At 42.7% G+C, this 19,520-nt stretch overlaps 1 protein-coding gene across 2 annotated transcripts in view; it reads right to left on the bottom strand.

Annotated features, from left to right (window-relative positions):
* Positions 1–11,094, bottom strand: part of ADAMTS5 (ADAM metallopeptidase with thrombospondin type 1 motif 5) — a 43,000-nt gene extending 31,906 nt beyond the window's left edge. Inside the window, exons 1-2 of one of the 2 annotated variants that reach the window (XM_036875140.2) lie at positions 10,731–11,094; positions 8,583–10,407 (exon numbers count right to left, since the gene is read on the bottom strand). In XM_036875140.2, the coding sequence (XP_036731035.1) occupies positions 8,583–9,686 (1,104 nt within the window). In that variant the 5' untranslated portion in view covers positions 9,687–10,407; positions 10,731–11,094. Of the gene's footprint in view, positions 1–8,582; positions 10,605–10,730 lie in introns of those variants that run through there. The other variant, XM_036875139.2, reaches the window with a different exon arrangement.
* Between the last annotated feature and the right edge of the window lie 8,426 nt (positions 11,095–19,520).

Raw genomic sequence — 19,520 nt, 5'->3', positions numbered from 1 at the left:
CTTGTTCACTCCAAAGGGCAAGATCAGTCTATGTGTATGGTAGCACCTGTTCAGCTCTGGAAATGTTCCAAAGACAAACTAATGGCACCAACTCTTGTGAGCTTCTCTGGGCCCCAGAAACACAGAAGGATGAGGGGACTTAAAAAAAGATGTCACAGGATTGTAGCTCGTCCATTACAAGAGCAGCTGCAGCCATCACAATGCTGTCCTGCATAGATGCAGACACATATGTCATGTATCCCTTCACATATGGTCATGCTTAGGAAAGCTTTAATATCCTGCCCTCAGTTCATGCTAAATTGATCAGATGCCTGGCCTAATCATTTACTTTCCATCAGAGGGGCAAACCTCAGCCACATATTTGTGGCAAAACATAAATTTGGCAGTAATTTGGATAGGAAACTAGATTGAATCCTTTAAAAGTCAGTGCAAGATGTTATTACTATATAACCAATGTTACCACCTCAATGTCAACATTGTCTTCTAACTCTTTTCTATTTTGCTCCATAAAAATCCAGCCAAGGTGAAGACTATTTAGAAGATATACCCTATGATCTTCTCCCTAGTACACTCTCAGGTCCTTATTGTGTTCCCCACATTATGAGATTCCAGCTGTGATGAATTACATTGTTGTCACCATGTTATTATAGCTGCAGAAAGCTCTGACAAGTAGCCTTGGTGAATCAAGTCACCAAACCAGCAATAGCCTCCCAAAGTTTCCTGTGTATCCTCACATGTCATCCCATGGGATCTCAAATTACAGCTGTTGAGAACAAATTAGTAGTTTTTGAAATTGAAATTGGTACACACTTTTGCATAATAAATAGTCTCTAAGAGAATAATGTAGTACAATATATTTTTAATCCACTTTCCCCCCATCATTTTAAGTAGCTTTAAGACCAAAGACCCAACTCACAATTTAAGTGAACTGCTAGATACTATAGGTTATTTCTGCACACATGAATTTTTTTTAAATGAAGATTTATGTTTGTCTTCACAATTTGGAGTTTGTTATCTTCAAATAATAAAATCCAAGAACTGTTTCCCTTCTGATTCCTACTCCATTCAAAAGCCTGGATGAAGTGCCACAGCAAGAGGAAATGGCTCTCTTGCTTTGCATATAGCTTAAACTGGATTCTTAATATCTCTCTATTTACTGGTGATCAATTACTCATTAGATGACATCAATTCTCCTTTTCATCCTTGAATTGCATTAAATGCATTTGGCCCCTTGCCATGGAAATGTGTGCATGTGACAAAATTATGAACAGAAGCAGTTATTTTTTTTAACAACATTGATTAAACGCCTTGACTGAAGAGCCACCCTCTTCATATTTTTGTAACTAGAGTTATATAAATTGGCAACCTTCTCATTTCACTCCTGCAATTTCAAACACTGGCAGCCAGTTATTGTTCCATTCTCAAAATTTACAATGAAAGCCTGTATTTCTTGGTGATCCAACGTTCATTCCAATGTATTGAACCTTGACTTGTGCATCAAATTAGTGAGTACAGTACATCACACTCCTGTCTATTTACTGGTGGTGACTTACAACACCATTTATAAGTATAAACCTTATTTGAAGTTTAGATTTTAATTCAGAGCAGAAGTAATCCTTACTATTCAGGCAATAGCATTTATCTATCTATCTATCATCTATCTCTGAATCTGGAGGCAAGGTATACTGAAGAAATGTGAGTCATATACAGTATGTGCATAAGAGGTAAATGCATTTAAAGTGCTGATGAGTTTTCCTGCTTGGTTAGCTTAGATCTGAAGGCAAGCTCTAGCTTTGTTAATGTTAAAGATGGTTCTCTTCATGTTGGATCAATATTTTATCATCATGGTGTAGACAGAACTGCAATGGAAGATTTAGTCAAATGTAAGGGTTGCAAGAGTATGCAGAGATTTAATTATGGGCTTGTGGTATTGGCCAGGAGACATGACTGGGACATTGTATCTAACTCAAAAGTAGAGCAAAGGGTGGTCAGCAAGATCAAAGAACATTTGATAGGGAGGTCATTGACATCCACCAGGTGTGGCCACTTAGAGGATTATGACTATAGTAATATCTGTGATTTACCATGGAATTTAGAAGGACTTATAGTACCCCAGACATATCCTTGTGGTGGACTGGGGGGCAGGGAGCCAGCAAACTATCCTGCCTTGAGAAGCAAATGCCCAGAGGATAGTAGGACTTGGGAAATCCCAGTGGTCAGTACTGGGTGGGAACCAAATAGACATAAGAATGTACAAAGTGTTACAAATTACAGGAGCTATAGTATTTCTAGCCTTGACTAGAAGATTGGCCTCTCATGCAGCACAAACGCTCTGACAGAAGGAGCTAAAGGAAATACATTGAATATCTGGTAAGTGCAGATATCATCACAACTGTAGCAACAGCAGACCAGAGTAAGCCTGGATACCTTGTACAGGAGAATCTGGAGTTAAATAATAGCAACTTCTGTTTCTATAGCAATCGCCACCTGGTGAGGGCAAGCATGGAGCAGGAGGGAAGGGCATGGAAGAGGATTTAACTGGCCTTGGATATCGATCTGTCTACTCAGTTCCTGTGAAAAGAGGAATTAATGATAGGGGAATTAATCTGGTATGGCACTTATTTTAGTCCTAAGTGTTACAAACCGATACTTACCCACTGTAATTCATATTTATCCCGTGGATGCGACACCTGAGGTGTCATTTGCCTTTCTGGCTGCCTGTAAAGCGATTTCCAAAACAGCTTTCTTGATTGGGATCTCAGCTGAGACTACATTAATGGGGTCTGTTAGTCTGATCATTACAATGACCCACGTTATACAATCTCTATCCATGCTTCTGGATATAGCGAGGTAATACCAAACATATGGAGCCCAGCTGGAACAATTGTGTGCCCGCAGTCTGCCAGACATTGTGCTAAGTGCTGATGCTGTGGTGAATCAGTAAGATATGATCCTGTACCTTAAGAAACATCATGATCTAGTGAGCAAAACAGATGTGCAGGAGGAAAGCAGATTTTGGCATGCTATTCTGAACAGACTGTCCAGGGTGTGCAGAAGAGGAATCGGTAAGTGATCCTTGAAAGAATCAATGAAGTGTTTCAAAGGAGGTGACTGGATCCTGAGGGATGGACAGAAGTCTGAGAGTCTTAGAGGAAGGGTAATCTAACAAGGGAAGACTGGTTAATACAGAGAATTGCAAAAGGCACGGTATGTTTTGGGAATGATAAGTTTGTTGCAGCTGGAGTATATAGGATTTGTTGGGTGGAGGGCATCAGGGGAAGCTGGAGAGAGTCTGCACCAGAGTTCCAAGATAGGAAATTTCTCTAGTAAATGTGAGGTAAGAAGGGGAAGGAAGGATGGAACAAATTGGGGACTGAGGAAAATAGATGCTAGGGAGTCATTTTGAAGAATGGGAATGGAAGTTGATTAGAGATAGAGAATGTGAATAGATGACTTTTTAATTCTCACTCTATTAGAAAGAATCATTATGTAAGTCATCTATATGCCTTGAGGCAAAGTTGCTTCATCATTAATGCAAGGAGTTTAAACCAGGTGAATGGACCCCTTCTTAGAGTCCAGCTATACATGTATTGGTATTAAATGAAAACATATACAGATTGAGAAATTACAGCTCAGAAGCAGTAAGTGTCCAAAGCCAGCTTGAGACTGGTGAGGCTGAAATCCAAACCTGTATTTATACATTTCAGTTCCTGGACTTACTTCTCCATGGTACTATTAGATTATCACATGTGTTATTCTCGACATTACTTTATCTTTCACATTCATAATCTATGCTTGCTCAAGAAAATTCCTGTTTTTGCAACAATTAACATAGCATGGTCTTTATATCTATGGAGTATTTGGTAAAACTCAATAATTTAGAGAATACTAAATATACGAAATGCATTGAGAAAGAACTTTCATAAAACAGACATGCTGGATCAGAAACATAGAGCCATCATTAACTTACCTCTCTCACCTGCCACATTTAACCAGTCACTCTAAGTCACTGACTCCATCTACCAAACATCTCAGGTAGCTGTCCTGTTTCTCATTCTTTCTATTAGTCCTCTGGTTTGGACTATCACCTGAGGTGTCTAATGGGTCCCTTTGTCTCCTGTAAATTCCCTACCTATATTCTGCAGTCAGTTTCCTTCTTAGAGTCCAGATTTTATAAGATTCCTCCCAAATTTAAATGATTCTTGGGAAAAGGGCCACTTTAAAACTTCTGAATCCCTCTCTATTATTAATAACCGACTGAATGTCTGAATAAATTAGTTATATTTTTAGTTTTGAGAGCACTAGATGACCCTGTTTCTGCCATTTGTCAGCTGTTACTCCAAAAAGATTATCTGTTTCTCTTTGTATGAAGGTCCTTACACAAATTATGATAAAGATACTATGGTTGCATATTGCTGAAAGGGTTAATTGTAAAATGGCTTATGATTGTGGATAGTACGTAAGAAATGCTCAATAAAGGTTGCTGAATCCATATGAAATTTATTCATCCTTCAAGGCAAGGGCCAAATCAATTCTACCTTTACAATAAAGTCTGTGTATAAAGATCTAAAGGCAGAATTGATTGCTCCTCCTCTCTCATTTCAAAGATTTTGTTTATAACTGTTACAGCATTTATCAGAATTTTCCTAACATTGGAGTGATTTATGCATGTCTCTGCTTTCTCTCCCCTGGTGATAAACACAGGTGAGCAGGGACCAGGCATTTTCCATCTTGCTGCCTCAAACATAGAAGACATGCATAGGCATATGCCAAATGTGAGTACACTGAAACAGGTCCTGTGTGCTGTGGTATGTTGTCTCTAAAAAACTTACACCTCTCAGAATCTTCTTCATAATTTATTTACTTATGTGGTTGTAAATTGAGAAGTAGATGACTTACATAACATTGCACTAGTTTCAGGTGTACAACATAATGATTGGATATATATGTATATTGTGAAATGATCACTGCAGTAAGTTAACATTCATCACAAACTTTTTCTTCTTGTGATGAGAACATTTAAGATCTACTTTCTTGGAGGCTTCCAATTCACAATTTATTTTTAAAATGTCAACTAGAGCTGCTTAGGCTGCTCCCACTCTTCCCATTTCTGGATTATATATCCTTTTATTGAATGGAGTTGACCAATAGGCTACGAACCCTTGTTAGGGGTTGGTTCACTTTTGACTTTAAATGGGATTTGAACTCAAATATGCAATTGAGTTAGTCAACCCAGCCAACATGCCAATGTGGGAACAAGGACACAGTTCTTCCTCCTCTAAGTTTCTGGTCTCCTCTAGGGCCCCCAGTTGTCAGAACCTAACAAGGAGCCAGCTGGTAAAGGAGGCATGCTGCCTGTGGGGCCCCTACTCCAGCAATACAGGGCAGGGCATAAGAAGACGTGTTAGCTGAGAGAGAACTGCGTAGTCTGTAGCTGGTTCAGTTTCAAGCCAGTTTTCCAGTCCATGAAAGAGTGAAGCTTGGAGTGAGGTGGTGTTAAATAATTTCCTGCTTTGTCATCAAGCAGGTAGGCTTTGTTTCTAGAGTAGATGGTATCCAAAATGGGTTCAAGAGTTTGTCTTTGAAGCCACTATTTTAAAATAAAAGAGGAAGCCAGGAACAAGGAAGGGATTCTGGAGAGCAAAATAAAGTCCTGAGGAGACTGGATTTCTACTATTTGATGGCAGAAGTGGTGTAAATTCCAGCATAAATGCCATTCCAGAATGAAAATACCTCCTATGCCAGAAAACTGTCTGGTGTTAAGTTTCTCTGATTAAAGCAGTGCCCAGTGCTGGGGTGCAGTCCTTACAGTGAAGTGTGTTGGTTTGATAAATGAATTACTAGCACTGTTTTGCTGACTCCTCAACACCACCATTCAAGGTGGCCTCAGCTACTAAACAAGGGTGGAAAACATATCCTCACACATTTGCTTCATGTCTGAAAAACAAGCAATTTAAGAGATGACATCTGGACACTAAATTTGAACAGTGCTCTGAGCCCATCAAAACATAGATCTGATGGCTTGGCATCTGGCTGCTAAGCAACATACTTCTTACATTCAAAACAGAGTTGTAAAAGTAGAATCCTGGTGCCAATTCTGGGGACTTCTCATTGAAAAAAAAAAAAAACCCATGGAAGTTTTTCTTTAGGTCTTCAGATATCTGATTTCCATGAGACAGGAGAGCTCAGATAATTTCTCCTCTAACCTTCCTGTTTTCCACATTTGGAAGTAGTAGGTACAGATTAACTTTATATTTACAAATACTCTTAAATGAATGCTGCATAAGGGTCTTGTTATACTGTTCTCAGTCCCCCTAATGAACAGCACTCTTTTAAATTAGATATATGTATTCATAATACACATGCTTTTTCAAATATTTGGTTCTCATCAAGTTAGATGTATATACCAGAGGCCCAACCGCAAACTAAATGAGATTTGCTTTACTAAAAGTATGCTTCTGCTTGGCAAGGTGGCCAGGGAGGGCCTATGTAAAATATTTTCCATCTGTAGACTAGCTTAGAAACCATATGTCACTGTAATACTTATTAAAATTAAGATAGACCATTAAGCTATTATCTATTTAAAATGTACTGATACGTTTCAGACCTTGGAAAAATAGGAATTGTTAACTACCCAACTATAAATGATAAAGAAACCCAGAAAAAGCAATACTCAGACCATTAACAATCACGGACTAGTTTGTTTTTTTTTTCTGAGAAGCAATTAGGAAAAATAGGGGGTAGGAGGTAAGGAGAAGTATGGGTCTCCTATCAATTTTTATTTATTTTTTAAAAATGGAATGTACATTTGTGTTGAAAAATGAAGTGAACTATTAAAATGACCTACTCTTTGGAGCAGTATGCCTACTGAAGTGTTTTTTTTTCCTCTGTCTTGAGGGAACTTCCTTCCATAAACTCTCTGAAGCCTTCTTCTTGGCAGGCTCTTATGATGTAGCAAAGCAAGAAATCCAGACATGAAAAGTTGCTTACCAAAAGAAAAAAAAAAAAAAAAACAAGACTTGGAACCCAAGTAAGAAAGGGATAATTTTACAGAACTTCACACAGAAGGCTACAAAAAGAATGTTCTTTCGTTTCAAAGATTAATGTTGTGCAGAGAAATGAAAGGATGGTTTTCCAGGAGATCACTTAATGAGAAAGATTTTCCATTCTGCATAGCACTGTGTGCTGCCTAGCTTTCCCTAAACTGCTGCCCTCCGAAGTCTTTGTTTACATGTGGTTTACATTTACGTTCACCCCAGGAACCACAAGTGTTTCTCCACTCCAAATTTATCAACACTTTTCCTTCATACCAGGGGTGACTTGGTAAAAATAGGAGAATTAGGTAGTGGAGCAGTGTGATTCTGAAACCTCCTGCAGGTATTATTGAATTTCCTATCCTAGTCTGGGTGCTCCCCTTCATACCACGATTTTGCATAACATTTCAAAGTTTTTAAGCCTTCATCTATCCTGGATAGATCTCAAACCCTTAAAGAATGAGCCTCAAAAGTTGATCGTTACCAGACATCAGAAAGGCATGACTTAAAATTGCCAATCAGAATAGAGTTGTGAAAACTTGAGTTTCAGAGCTCTGAGCAAGCCAGGCTCAAAACCACCCCAGACTTTATGTCTGAATGTCACACTTCTGTGGTGGTCTGACGATTGTGCTTCGGAACTTCTGTGTTCCTCCCAGAACCTCTGGGCCTGTGAAGATCAATTTCTTTCCCTACTTTTAACCATCTTCCTTAAAAGAGGGAAATCCTGGGAAAACAGTCCTTTCTCCTGTCTTGACTCTTTGCCCACATCTTTCCACACTGGGGTTTCAGAAACATATTCATCCAGAACCCAAACCTGCAAGCTGGATGTCCCCATCTCTGGCAGCTGCAAGGGCTTGTGGTGCCCTGGGCAGCTGGGCACAGGAGTTGCTAAGGAACCTCACAAGATTGGGTTTCTATATCCTCCTAGCCTTCCTGCATTCCTTCTGCCCCAGGAACCAAGATTCCACAAGGTGGACCTGTAAGAATTCAATCAGGAAGTCAGACTGAAAAAAAGAGTCCTTCCTTTGGAAAGTTCTCCTTCAGTTTAAGTCACAGAAGACGTTCAAGTATGAAGGTCTGGACATACAGATGAAGGTCATGAATAAAAGTGACTGCAATGTATGCACCATCAAGCCCTTTCCATCAAGGTTGAACAGTTATGCTTTTGGGTTCATTGGAAGGTAGAAGACCCAGGATTCCAAAGACAAACCTATTTTCCTCGTTTTCCCATGTAGCTATGTACATCTTCCCAAGCACCCTCGGCCCTTCTTACTATATTTATGCATCTTTGAACCCCTACCTTATACTGGAGACACCTTGCCTGCCTGACCACCTAAACCGGTCTGGCCATTTAAGGCAGGCACTGCTGCTGGGGCCGCCCTGAGTACAGCAGGAGGGTTGGAGGCTGGGTGGGTTTCCTGCAAGAAGCAGTTAAGCAGATCCACAGTGGCAGGCAGTTTGTGGCAGAAGCAAGGCCGTCCCCCAAGCTGGTGCTCTGACCTACCTCCTTGTACCAGAGCTCAGACCACCCACCCAGGCCGGACCTACCTCCCGAGTGAACAGGATGGCCGCGTCGTAGTGCTCCTCATGGTCATCCCCCAGTTGTTTGTGCTGGTGCTGCCACTTGCAGAAGTTCTTGAGCGTGGTGGCCGCGTTCTTGCTCACCTCCAGGCTCTTGTCCTTGTCGCCCAGCACCACCACCTTCACCACGGCCAGGCGTATGTGGTTCTCGATGCTGGCGTGGCTGTACAGCCTGTTGGCGATGGAGGCCAGAGTCAGCAGGTAATGCTGCAGGCCTCGGCCGTACATCCTCGCCATGGACGCGTCAGCGACCAGTAGCAGCTCCACCTGGCGGGCCCGGGAGATAGAGCGGCGCCGCCGCCGCCACCACGTCTGTGGTCCCTGGACCCCAGCCGACGAGGCTACAGACTGGTCCGCGAATTGCGGAGCCAGGGCCCAGCGCAGGGAGGGGCTGCTGTGCAAAGGAGTGGGCTCGCGCGACCCTGAAGGGGACGTGGGGGTCTCACAGCTGGTGCGAGGCGGCAAGGCCTCAAAACTGAAGCCCTCGCGGGTGTAGACGTGCAGGATCCGCGCAGACCCATCTCCATACAAGTGCCCGGGCTTTGCCTCCGTCCAGGGCCCGCGCAGCAGCGGCTTCAGGGTGTAGCGCGCGTGCTTGACCGCGAAGAAGCCGTCGAGACCACCGCAGAGGTCAAAAACAGCCAGGGAGCGGGGGCTGCCGTCCACTGTGCCGCGGTATAAACAGTGGCCCCGGTGGCGTCGGGTCGCCCTCGGCCCGCCTCCTCTGGGCACAAAGCCAGCGGCACCCACCGAGCCATCCCGCTCCAGGTCCAGGAGGAACCTCCGGCCGCCCACGTAGACGAGGTAGCCCACCTTGCCGCCGCCCGAGTAGATCTGGTCGATGCTCTGCACCAGCCCGCCGCTCCTGCGCTGCGGCGCCAGGGGGTGCGGGTGGCCGGGAGGCTCGGCCCGCTCCTGCGCCTCCTCCCACTGCCGCCGGCGGGGCTGGGCGGCCGCTGCAGCAGCCCGAGGCTGCCCGGCTTTATCCTGGGCAGGTGCCGCGGAGGGGCCGGCAGCGACCAGGGGCAGGCGGAGCGCGCACAGCAGCAGGGACGCCCACCCGAGCAGCATAGTGCGCTGCCCGCGGGGAGGGGCTGCGGGAACGGGACTTTACGGGTATTTGTTATTCGTTGTGGAAGTTACAGGGGAGGGAGATGGGGGGCACACACACACTTGCTTGCAAGGTTGAGTCGTGTCGGTTGGAACGGGACCCAGCAGCAGGGCCAGCCTGTCCAGGCTGCTGTGCCAGCGTACGAACTTTTCTTTGTTGATTTGGAAAATGTTTGGATTCGTTCTTCGGAAAAAGAAAAAATAAAAATAAAAAACGAGAAAAGTCGGGCCGTGGAGATTCAGCAAATAGTAGAGAATGGTCAAAATCCAAATCCAACCTCAAATGCAGCCAATAACGCTGCACCAATAAAAGTAAGGAAGGCGCCGCGCACCAGCCGGGCAACTGGTGCGTGCGGCCTCCCGCCCTCTTGCTGCTCCGGACCTGCAGGCAGCTGGGGTTCCAAGCTCCGGAGCCCCGTTCCTTTCGTATTTTGTGGGTTTCCTTGACTCTACTGGACCCAGGAGGAAGGGAAAAAAGAGAGGGAAAAAGCTATAAAAATTAAAACAAAAAATGCAAGGGGCAGCCTGCGGCTAGGCAGTGAAGCGGCGCGTCCGCGTCTCTTGGATGCAGTGTCTTCCTGCCCGCCGTCATCCCCAGTCCGCTGCTGCAAGCGCGGAGAGCAGTGCGAGCGCTGTGAAGATGCGAGGAGGTGGAACAATGAATTTATAGCGGCATGCCATCCTGCAATGGCAATTTCAACAATTCGTCACTGCAAGCTGCCTCTTAAAGGGAGAGCTTCCCCCACCACTCCCACCCTTCCCAATGCGCGCCTAATCAGATGGGGGAGGGCTGGCAAGGGGTTGATGGAGGAAAGGGAGACCGGGAAGAAGGCAGGGACCCGGAGAGGTGGAAGGAGGGACGAAGGAGGGAGCAAGGGCGAGGGGTTAAAAAAAAAAAGTATTCGGGTAAGAAAAACAGATTTCCTCGGCCTCATTTAAAGCCGCAGAGGCTCCGGGTTTGTCTGATATTTCACAACCAATAAGGGTTGGCTAACCTCGGCTTACCTCATCTCCTGAAGGGGTGTTTTGGTATGTTTTTAAAGTTACTGAGGCATTTCAAGTCTCTCCTGCCTCCTTCACTCCTGCGTCTCCTTCCCTCGGTAGGAAGTTCCTGACGCAAGTTTTTGCCCTGTGGGAGCCGGTGCACTTCGGCCTCGCAGACCTTGCAACTCCGTCTACCGGCTAAGGGCTTTCAGCTCCCCGTGCGCCCCCGCGCCCCGCGCTCCTCTCGCCTCCTCCCGGCGGTCCCGATACCGGGTTTCCTCCCTCCCCATCCCCCCGGCCCCTTCGCGATCGGAAGCTCGCCGGGGTCGGGCCTCGGGTGACTAACTTCTCCCAGCCACCAACAGAGGGGCCGGGCAGCCCTAAGAGCCGCAGGCGCTTCCTGTCGCGTCGCGGCGCTCTGAGTGCCGCGGTGTCCCAGGGCCGGGCCGCCCGCGGCCAGGGAACTCCGGGCCTTTGTGTGCGAGCCACGGGCTCCCCCACCTCTCAAGCTCGCCTTTCATCAGTGCCCACAATCTGTCACTTAATCCCGGACGACTGGAACTTCCTGCTTTCAGAAAGCAGGGCGGGAAGGAGTTAACTCTTGAAGGGAACTGCGCTCATTTTTTCCCCCCCATAAGATTTAGAAAAAAAAAAATGTGTCCACACTTTTCTTCTTAATCTTGCTTAAATGATAATCAAATGATAAATACTGCATTCCTATTTCACTCTCCTAAATCACTTACTGCCCTCGGCCCTGACCTACTGTCATTCAAAGACATTCCTTTTAGGAGAAAAAGAAGACTAGGTGTTGGGGGTGCAACTTGGTGGGTAGTACAGCAAGAATGCTATTGTCACTGAGACGTGGTTTCTGCTTCTCTAATTATCACCTCTAATAGAAAAGAAGGAAAATTCGAGCATCTTTTAACCCTTATCTGGATAGAAGTTGTGGAGAGAAGCTCTACTGCAGGGACAGGAGCATCTCCCTTTCCTTTCATTCAGGTTAATTAATGAATACATCGGTGAAAAATGAATTTGGTGTATGTGGGTAAAATTGAAATATTTCCAGAATCTCTTTCCTGGCCTCAGTTCATATCCATATCAATAGGTCTTTCCAAGGGGTGGAGAGAAGTAGTCCATCTCCATATCAATAGGTAATTACACGGGGCAAGGGATATCTGGACAGGAGAGGCGAGGTGGGGTCTCTTCTTTAGCAGCAGGGTCGCGAGAGACACAGGGGAACAGAAGTGAACAACTGCTTGTAGGAGATTAACGGGTTTCTCTCAATTTATTTCTCCCTTTGACTTTTGGTTTCAAAGGTATTTTACTCTGGGATTCCCCCCACCCCCCACCCCGAGTTACAATATAATTGGCACATTTCTGACTTTCTACCTCTGTTTAACTTACAGGGATGCAGAGGATAGCAGGACGACCTCAGTGGACCCCAAGCTGCTGTGCTTTTCCCTGATCCTTGCTAAGAGATCTGATCTTTTTTTCAGGGAGGGAATCAGGAGGGTCCTGGACTTGATCTGAGGTCCTTGCAGGGGTGATGAACCCCAGGAGGGAAGCCCAGAGTTGCCCAGCAATGATGTCCATTGCCCTGTGCCTGAAGCACTTTCTGGAGTGACCTGAGAGGCAGAATGAAGTATATCTTCATTTATTTAGATTTAATTTGAATTCAACAAGTGAAGTGATCATTAGGGCCCCCTTACCACCCTATAATCCCTAGTGCATTCTGAAAGGCCTCCAGACCTGGCAGGCAGTTGCTATTGCTGAAAACCATTGCCTTTTAATTCCACAGCCCCTCAGTCTCTCAGTGGTCAGTTGTGCAAGGTCAGTACTACCAGCTGACTATTTTGAGGAACCAGAGATGGTCAGGATCAGGATATAAAGGAAGAGAACCAGGTTTGTGCAGTCCTCTGTCCTCCCAAAAGCTGTCAAGCCTTGTCCTTGTGCCTATGGAGAGCAAACTTTATTTTTTTTTAACCGATTTCAGTGGAGTAGCCAATAATTGGCACTAAACACCATCTCTAAAAGAACTTTGATTCAGTAATTTTAACCATTTCATCATTTTTAATCTCAAAGAATCATTTTGATAGACAGGCATTTTAGATGACAGTGGTTTAACATTTATTAATTAAAATTATTTACATTCACAGACAGGAAATGTTTTATTTAGCATTCCAACTAATTTTCTTCTTAGTGCAACTTTTTCTCTTTCAAAAACACTACATTTTTCACACATACATCCTCTAAATTTTCTGCCTTTGAGTTAAATTTCATAATGACATTTATACTCAGATTATTCAAATGTTTAGAAATATTTTGAAGAACAGGATAAAAACAGATAAAGCTCCAATATGTGAATATCAAGTACTAAGTATTTACAGGAGCCACATATTCACAAGGAAAGGAATTAGTGCAGCATATAATGAGAGAATTTATACTTGGATGTAACCTTTTTTTGTTTCTGTGAAAGTAACTTGGATACTTTAGGAAGTTAATTTGGTAAAACTTTAAAAATATTACCCTAGTGGAATAGAATTAACTGCTATGTTTCAGAAAAATGAATGTCTGTCAGGCCAAGGAAGTAATTTGCACTGGATAGAGGAGTCCAAGTTTTTATTTTCCTTTTATAGTAGGAAGATAAAATACATTAACAGTCACATTTAGGTGGACTAATTTCTACTTCATTATTTCATTATTCCAAGTAACAGTTTTCTTTGTGCATTTTAATGATAACTTTCCACTGTGTTAATGGAGTATATGATCACATCTGATATATAATTTTACATTTCCCAAAAGGAAGAGAGATGTTTTTTATTCCAGACTGTTACAGTTGGAAGTTATCTTGGAGGTCATCTAAGGTGACTTTTTCCATCTACCAATGAGAAACTGAGAGTAGAGACCTAAGAGACTTACCTAAATCCACTAATGCCAGCTCTCCTGGCATTTACTCCTAACGTGGTGCTCAATCTATAACACCTCCTAAAATCTACCCAGTTTAACAAATGTCTGTTGAAGGCCTGCTGAAAAGTGCTCTGTAAGTTTCCCTAGAGGCATATAAGGTGCAATAAGCCAAGATTAATGTTCAGAGGAGCTCACAGTTCAGAGATGGAGACAATTGTGCCAAGAGATACTTGGAATACAAGCTGAAAAATACAAACATAGGTGGGGGGAAAGCAAGAGAATAAATCCTCCAGGTGCTCTGAGCTATTTATTTCCAGTACAGTTTCACTCCATCGGATTTGTGTATCCTTGTAAGTAATATTTTCTCAAATTTCCATTTGCTAAAGTGTCATTTCCTCCCCCTCCCCCTTCTATGATTTTAATGGTAAATCTGAGGAAATAACTAACAGTTAAATATTCCCTTCCAGCTGAACACCTGCCCCTTACCTCCCATGTAGGGGAGTCACAATCTCTCACCTCTGTGTAATAGTTTCTCTTCCCATCAAGAGCCCTGCCCTGGGCCCTGCAGTACTTCCAGCTTCCTCAGCATCACCTACCCCAGGGGAAGGATGGTGGGAGCTGGGTAGCAGGACAGTTCCATTGCTGCTTGAAGCTGTTGATGAAGGTCTTAAAGCCTCTGCACCTGCTGTGTCCTGGAGTGCACTTAGATTTCTTTGCAAGTTCTAGTTCTCAAAAGACTTGCTTTAACGCTAAAGGTTATTTTAGATACTTTGTGTGAGTGCAGTCATGTACTTTTGGTCCTTCTGTGACTGGCTTATTCCACTTAGCCTGTTCTCCAGGTTCATCCATGTTACTGCGCATAAGACAGTCAGACTCCTAGAAGCAGAGAGCATCAAAGTGGTTACCAGGGACTGGAAGATGGGGAAACAAGGAATTCTGTTAACAAGTATAGGGTTTCAGTTATGCCAAATGAGGAAGCTGTAGAGGTGTGCTGCACAACATTGTGTCTAGAGTTAACAATACTATAATGTACATTTAAACAGCTATTGAGGGTAAGATTTGGTGTTAAATGTTCTTACCACAGAACCAAACCAAACCAAAGATTGCACTTTGGGGACTAGAGAAGGAGTGTATTTACTATGCCAGCTTCGATATGATTTTAATTTTTTGGAGGGTGAAACTATATACCTGAATGTTTCTCCTTCTGTCCTTTTCCAACACTTTACTTCCCTCTCTGTCTGCTCCTATATTCTACTATGGCCCAACATGCATCTTGATGCACCAATAAACATGCACAATCTTGCACACAGTAGACACACAATGCATATCTGCATGTGTGCACGCTCACACACACCCCTAACTCAGTTCCTTCTAGGCTGCACCCATGAGTGGTTAGAGAGTCCTGATCAGAGCAGGGCTCCTAGGAGAGGGGGTTATACCAACCTCTTCTTGCCCCTTGAAAAGAAAACTTCCTTGAGAACTGTATTGTAGATATTTTTTTCAGGAAAAGTTACTGCATTCCTGATAACACACAAAGCCATTGTCTCTGCTGTCTGCCTAGGACATGTTACAGAAAAGTCTCCCTGTTGTGCTGGATAACACATGCTTCAAAATCAGTTTTATTTAGTATTATAAAAAACAAATTTGGGGGAAAGATGGATTTTCATTTTTCTTGTATGCAGACATTTTATACTGTATAAAAGTCTTCAAATGAATAATATACACGTGTATTATTTAAGACATACAGGTGCTCTCTGTAAAGTAAAACCGACAAGTCCGTTTTTATGCTGACCAGCTGTGAAATGTTGTTTTAGCTTTTCTCACACAATTATGTGCATATTACTTGCTTTTATGAGTTACCCGAGTTCTTTTTTTTTCCCTTTATTTTCCGGAAATCATCTCAAAATCAAACCTTACTGGAAACACATGGAAAATCAGGAATTTCCAGCTTAGAGTAATTTGAAACATTTGAGGTTTTTATTTTTTCCTTCATGATGGCAAATTTAAGTAAAGATTTCAAATTCCTTAGTGAGTAGTAGTTGTAGCTGTAATTGGAGTAGGTAGGAGTTGTTATTCCACAGCCCTACAATTAGTTTTTATTTTTAAGTTAGAGTTACATGGTAACAACACCTTGCTCAAGCTTGGAATATTACAGTCTTCTTGAAATGATTCAATCTCTTCCTAATAAAGGTCAGTAAAGTAAGAAGTTGAAGTGAGTTCAAACAAGTTGATGAGCATCAATTGGTTACTGCCTCACTCACCCCTGGCCAGAAAGGAAATGGAGACAGTAGCTCCCTGATCTATAAGCTTGCCTGTCACCAAGGGTGCTGGGATCACTGTGAGTTGCTTAGATGGTTTAAGAAAGAGACACACAGTATCATTTTTTCATGGTGTTCCATGAGCTAGTATATACCTGTCTTAACACACACCTTTCCAAGTCAGATACCAACAGGTGGGAGAGGACTTATCTGGGTTATGATGCTACATGAGGATGGGGGGTCCGGTAAAGGCTTTGCAATTTTTACTTACTTTCTTTCACAAATGAGGTGTCATTCTTCCTATATCCTTCTTCTCAACTCCCGAATATTTTTGAAACAGTGACAGTGACACCATTATTCAACAACTCAGTGAAGATTGGATTCTCAGTGTGGGGAAGGAATGCCCCGACATGACAATCACCCTCAACTGCCCCTCTTCTCTTTCATCTGGCCTGACCTGGACCTCCTGGAGACTGCCGTGTCACCACTGCTGAAGCACCCCAGAGTACCAACAAGATCACTACCTTTGAGCTTGGAAATATGAGCAGATGAGCTTGAGGCAGCAAGAAGAGACGAGGAGGTGGAATATGACTGGTTGGTGGTGGCCAGGGAGCTAATCTTTGCCTCTGTTTTTCTGTATTCTTCCCGAAAGCCAGACTCTTGCTTTTGCTTCTGTCTTTTCCTCACTTCAGTTTCCTCTTGCAATCCATCTACACCCTTTCCAGTCTATGTAAGTGGTGAAACAAGATTTCCCTTGTCCTTCAGGCACGTAAGGGCATCAAGTATTTGGAGAACAACGGTATTGGGAAGGAAAGGATGAAATTGTGCTGCTTTCACTCATGAGGCTCAGACTCATGTTCAGAATCATCATATTCAGAATCATCCTCCACCAGGCATCCTCACCAGATCTGCCCACAAAGGTTATCGGACCCTTGATGTCTCATGTCAGTTTGAGCCCAAAGGTTGTAGGTGACTGTTGAATGATACCTGAAAAAGTTCTTTTGACTCATGACTGTAGAATTAATTACCAATGGTTGGTCGGAAATTATTAAACACATATTTAAAATTAACTATATAATCTCTAGCCTGTTTTTCTGCACCTCAGATCTTCACATATTTCTACCAAAATATTAATCAAATAGTAATTATTTCATTCATCTGTTAGCTTCTGAGGTGTCTTTCTTTTAGAAAAGTCGAATGAGGGAAATGGTGCAGACTGAAACTAAATAAGGTGGAGCCGTTAATAGAAGGAAACTGTCAAGTGTGACAGAGAAAGCCTCTCAACTAGATTCCACAGATAAACTCTACAGAGTTTTTAGAAAATTCAAAAATAACTTAAAAAAACTGTTGGTAGTAAGAGGATGAAAGGATAAACTAGCTAGACTTTTAGCTAGCTTCTAGCCAATTTCCCTTCCAAAAATTGCAAAACAATGTCTCATGAGGAAATGCATTTTGTTTTCCCTCTCCCCTCTTGTCATAACCTTGTTTTTGCCTTTGGTCATTGACAAATCTAAATACTTGGGTCCCTTGTTCACAAGTAAGCTTTCTGCATGCTAACAGTAATGCCTCAGAATTCTTCTTGGCATGATCTTTCCTTCTTTCTGCACTCTTTCCTTCCTCCCCCAGACCCTTCCATTTTCTTTACATCTGCTTTCCCCACTGAAATGTCTGCTCTCTGAAAACAGGATGCAGTTGGCTCCAGAAAGAGTTCTGCCCATTGTAGTCTCACCTGGGACATTTGCTGGGTCATCAGCCAAATGTACCTTTTCTCTAAGATCAGACTATGTAAGGACCAGGTACTAAAAAGGGAAATCTAACTGCCCATAAATTGTCAATGGTTTCACACAATTAAAACTTATTCCAACTGCTGTAATAAACCCTGAAATTCTCAGTGGTTTTACACGATCAAATTTTATTCTTTGTTTATATCACGTTCATTGTGGGTTGATGGCAGGCAGGGTGCTGCTCCCTACAATAACCCAGGAATTCAGTTGTGTTCCATTCAGTGATCCTACCCCATCTTCCAGTTGTGGCCTCCTAGGCTGATTTAGCAATGGAAGAGAGAGTAAAGAAGGTATCCTTTCTTCTTTGCCTCTGTCTACAAGTGGCATACTTCATTTCTGCTTACAGCCCATTGGCAGAACTAGCCATATGGCCTCACCCAGATGTGAGGTGAAGGTAGGGAGTCAGAAATATAGAGTGGCTGTGAGCCCAAGAAGAAAGGGAAATAAAAACATCTAGTCAGTCTCTACTGATGGCCTTTGATCATAAGGATGCCATCAAATGGAAAAAACTAAGAAAAGCAAAGCAGCAGAAAAGAGAACAGGAGGGAAAAGTAAGAAAAAAGGAGAGAGAGAAAAGAATGTCATTAGAACCCTTGAATCTAGGAATGTCAATCACATCTTTGTTTTAGTTTAAGCTACTTTAATTAGGCATTTTGTCACCTAAAACAGAATCTGTATTAATACACCTCTGTTTTGTCTGTCCTGTTATATCTAGTCCCCAGTTCCATATTTTGCATGTAACAGTCTAAATATTTTTTGAATTGAAGAGAATAAGAATGAATATTCAATATTAACATATTGATCTGATGTTAACTATCAGGCTTATTCCATTATTCCTGAAAATTGTTGTCTAAAGTAACTGTTTAAAGTAACTATGACATCTATGATATTTGTTCTGTTCTATGTTACTTGTATGCCCTTCATGCTGGTCTTTAGCAAAATTACCAAGACCTTTTATCTCAGTTGATACACTAATTTTAAAATTTTCACATTTATGATTAGTTAAAATGGAAACTTCAATTGTATTTCTATTAGTCCAAGTCTGTTTAATCTTATGAAATACTGAAAGTGTCCATGAAATACTGGAACATGTGGACACCTAACACCCCTCCCATGTGAACTCTGAAGAGATGTTTGGCTCTCCCACTTCTGCGTGTGCCTGGCCCTGCATGTGGAAAAATCCTGATCATGTGGCTCTTGGTAGTGAGAGCAAGCGTTCAGAGCTAAACATTATAACAGAATTCTTCTCCCAAACTGTGAAGCATGCGAGTAGCAGAAAACCTACTTTATGCTAACTTACTGTGCAGATGAGTACACCCTCAAAAAACAACAGCAACAAGCCAAATGCCCATTTGTATCCCAGCTTGGCACCATTTGTGGTCCTGAGGAATTTATTTAGATCCTTTGTGAACCTGTTTCCTCATCCACAAGATGGTGAATATTATAAACCCTAAATGGTTTAGAGAAGTGCATCTTCTAATGCTTATTATTCCATGGCTATGAGGACTGTAAGGAGGAATCTAAAATAGTCTCTCTCCTTCACGTCCTTTTGTGGTTTATGTTCGCTAATAGTAATAAAATCATTTGTGTGTTTGTCTTTTTCTCCCTCCTGACATGGGCTGGACTGTTACTGTACAGTCTGAGGATTGTTACCCCCTGCTCATGGCTGCACATCTAGTGCAACATCAGATCTTTGCTTAATTGATTTCAATTAAATCAATGAATCTCATCTAATTCCAAAGGAGTTAGATGAGGCAAGGCAAAAAAATATTTAATTGCTGTTTATTTTTTATGATCTTGGTCTGTGTTGAAGGAAAAGAGAAAGAATTATAGCCTATGAAAGTAATCATGATTATCTGTAA

Source organism: Manis pentadactyla, chromosome 1 (assembly GCF_030020395.1).
Source record: "Manis pentadactyla isolate mManPen7 chromosome 1, mManPen7.hap1, whole genome shotgun sequence".
Taxonomy (NCBI): domain Eukaryota; kingdom Metazoa; phylum Chordata; class Mammalia; order Pholidota; family Manidae; genus Manis; species Manis pentadactyla.
Note: the sequence above shows the minus strand (reverse complement) of the source record. Positions and strands in the feature narration are given on the sequence as shown.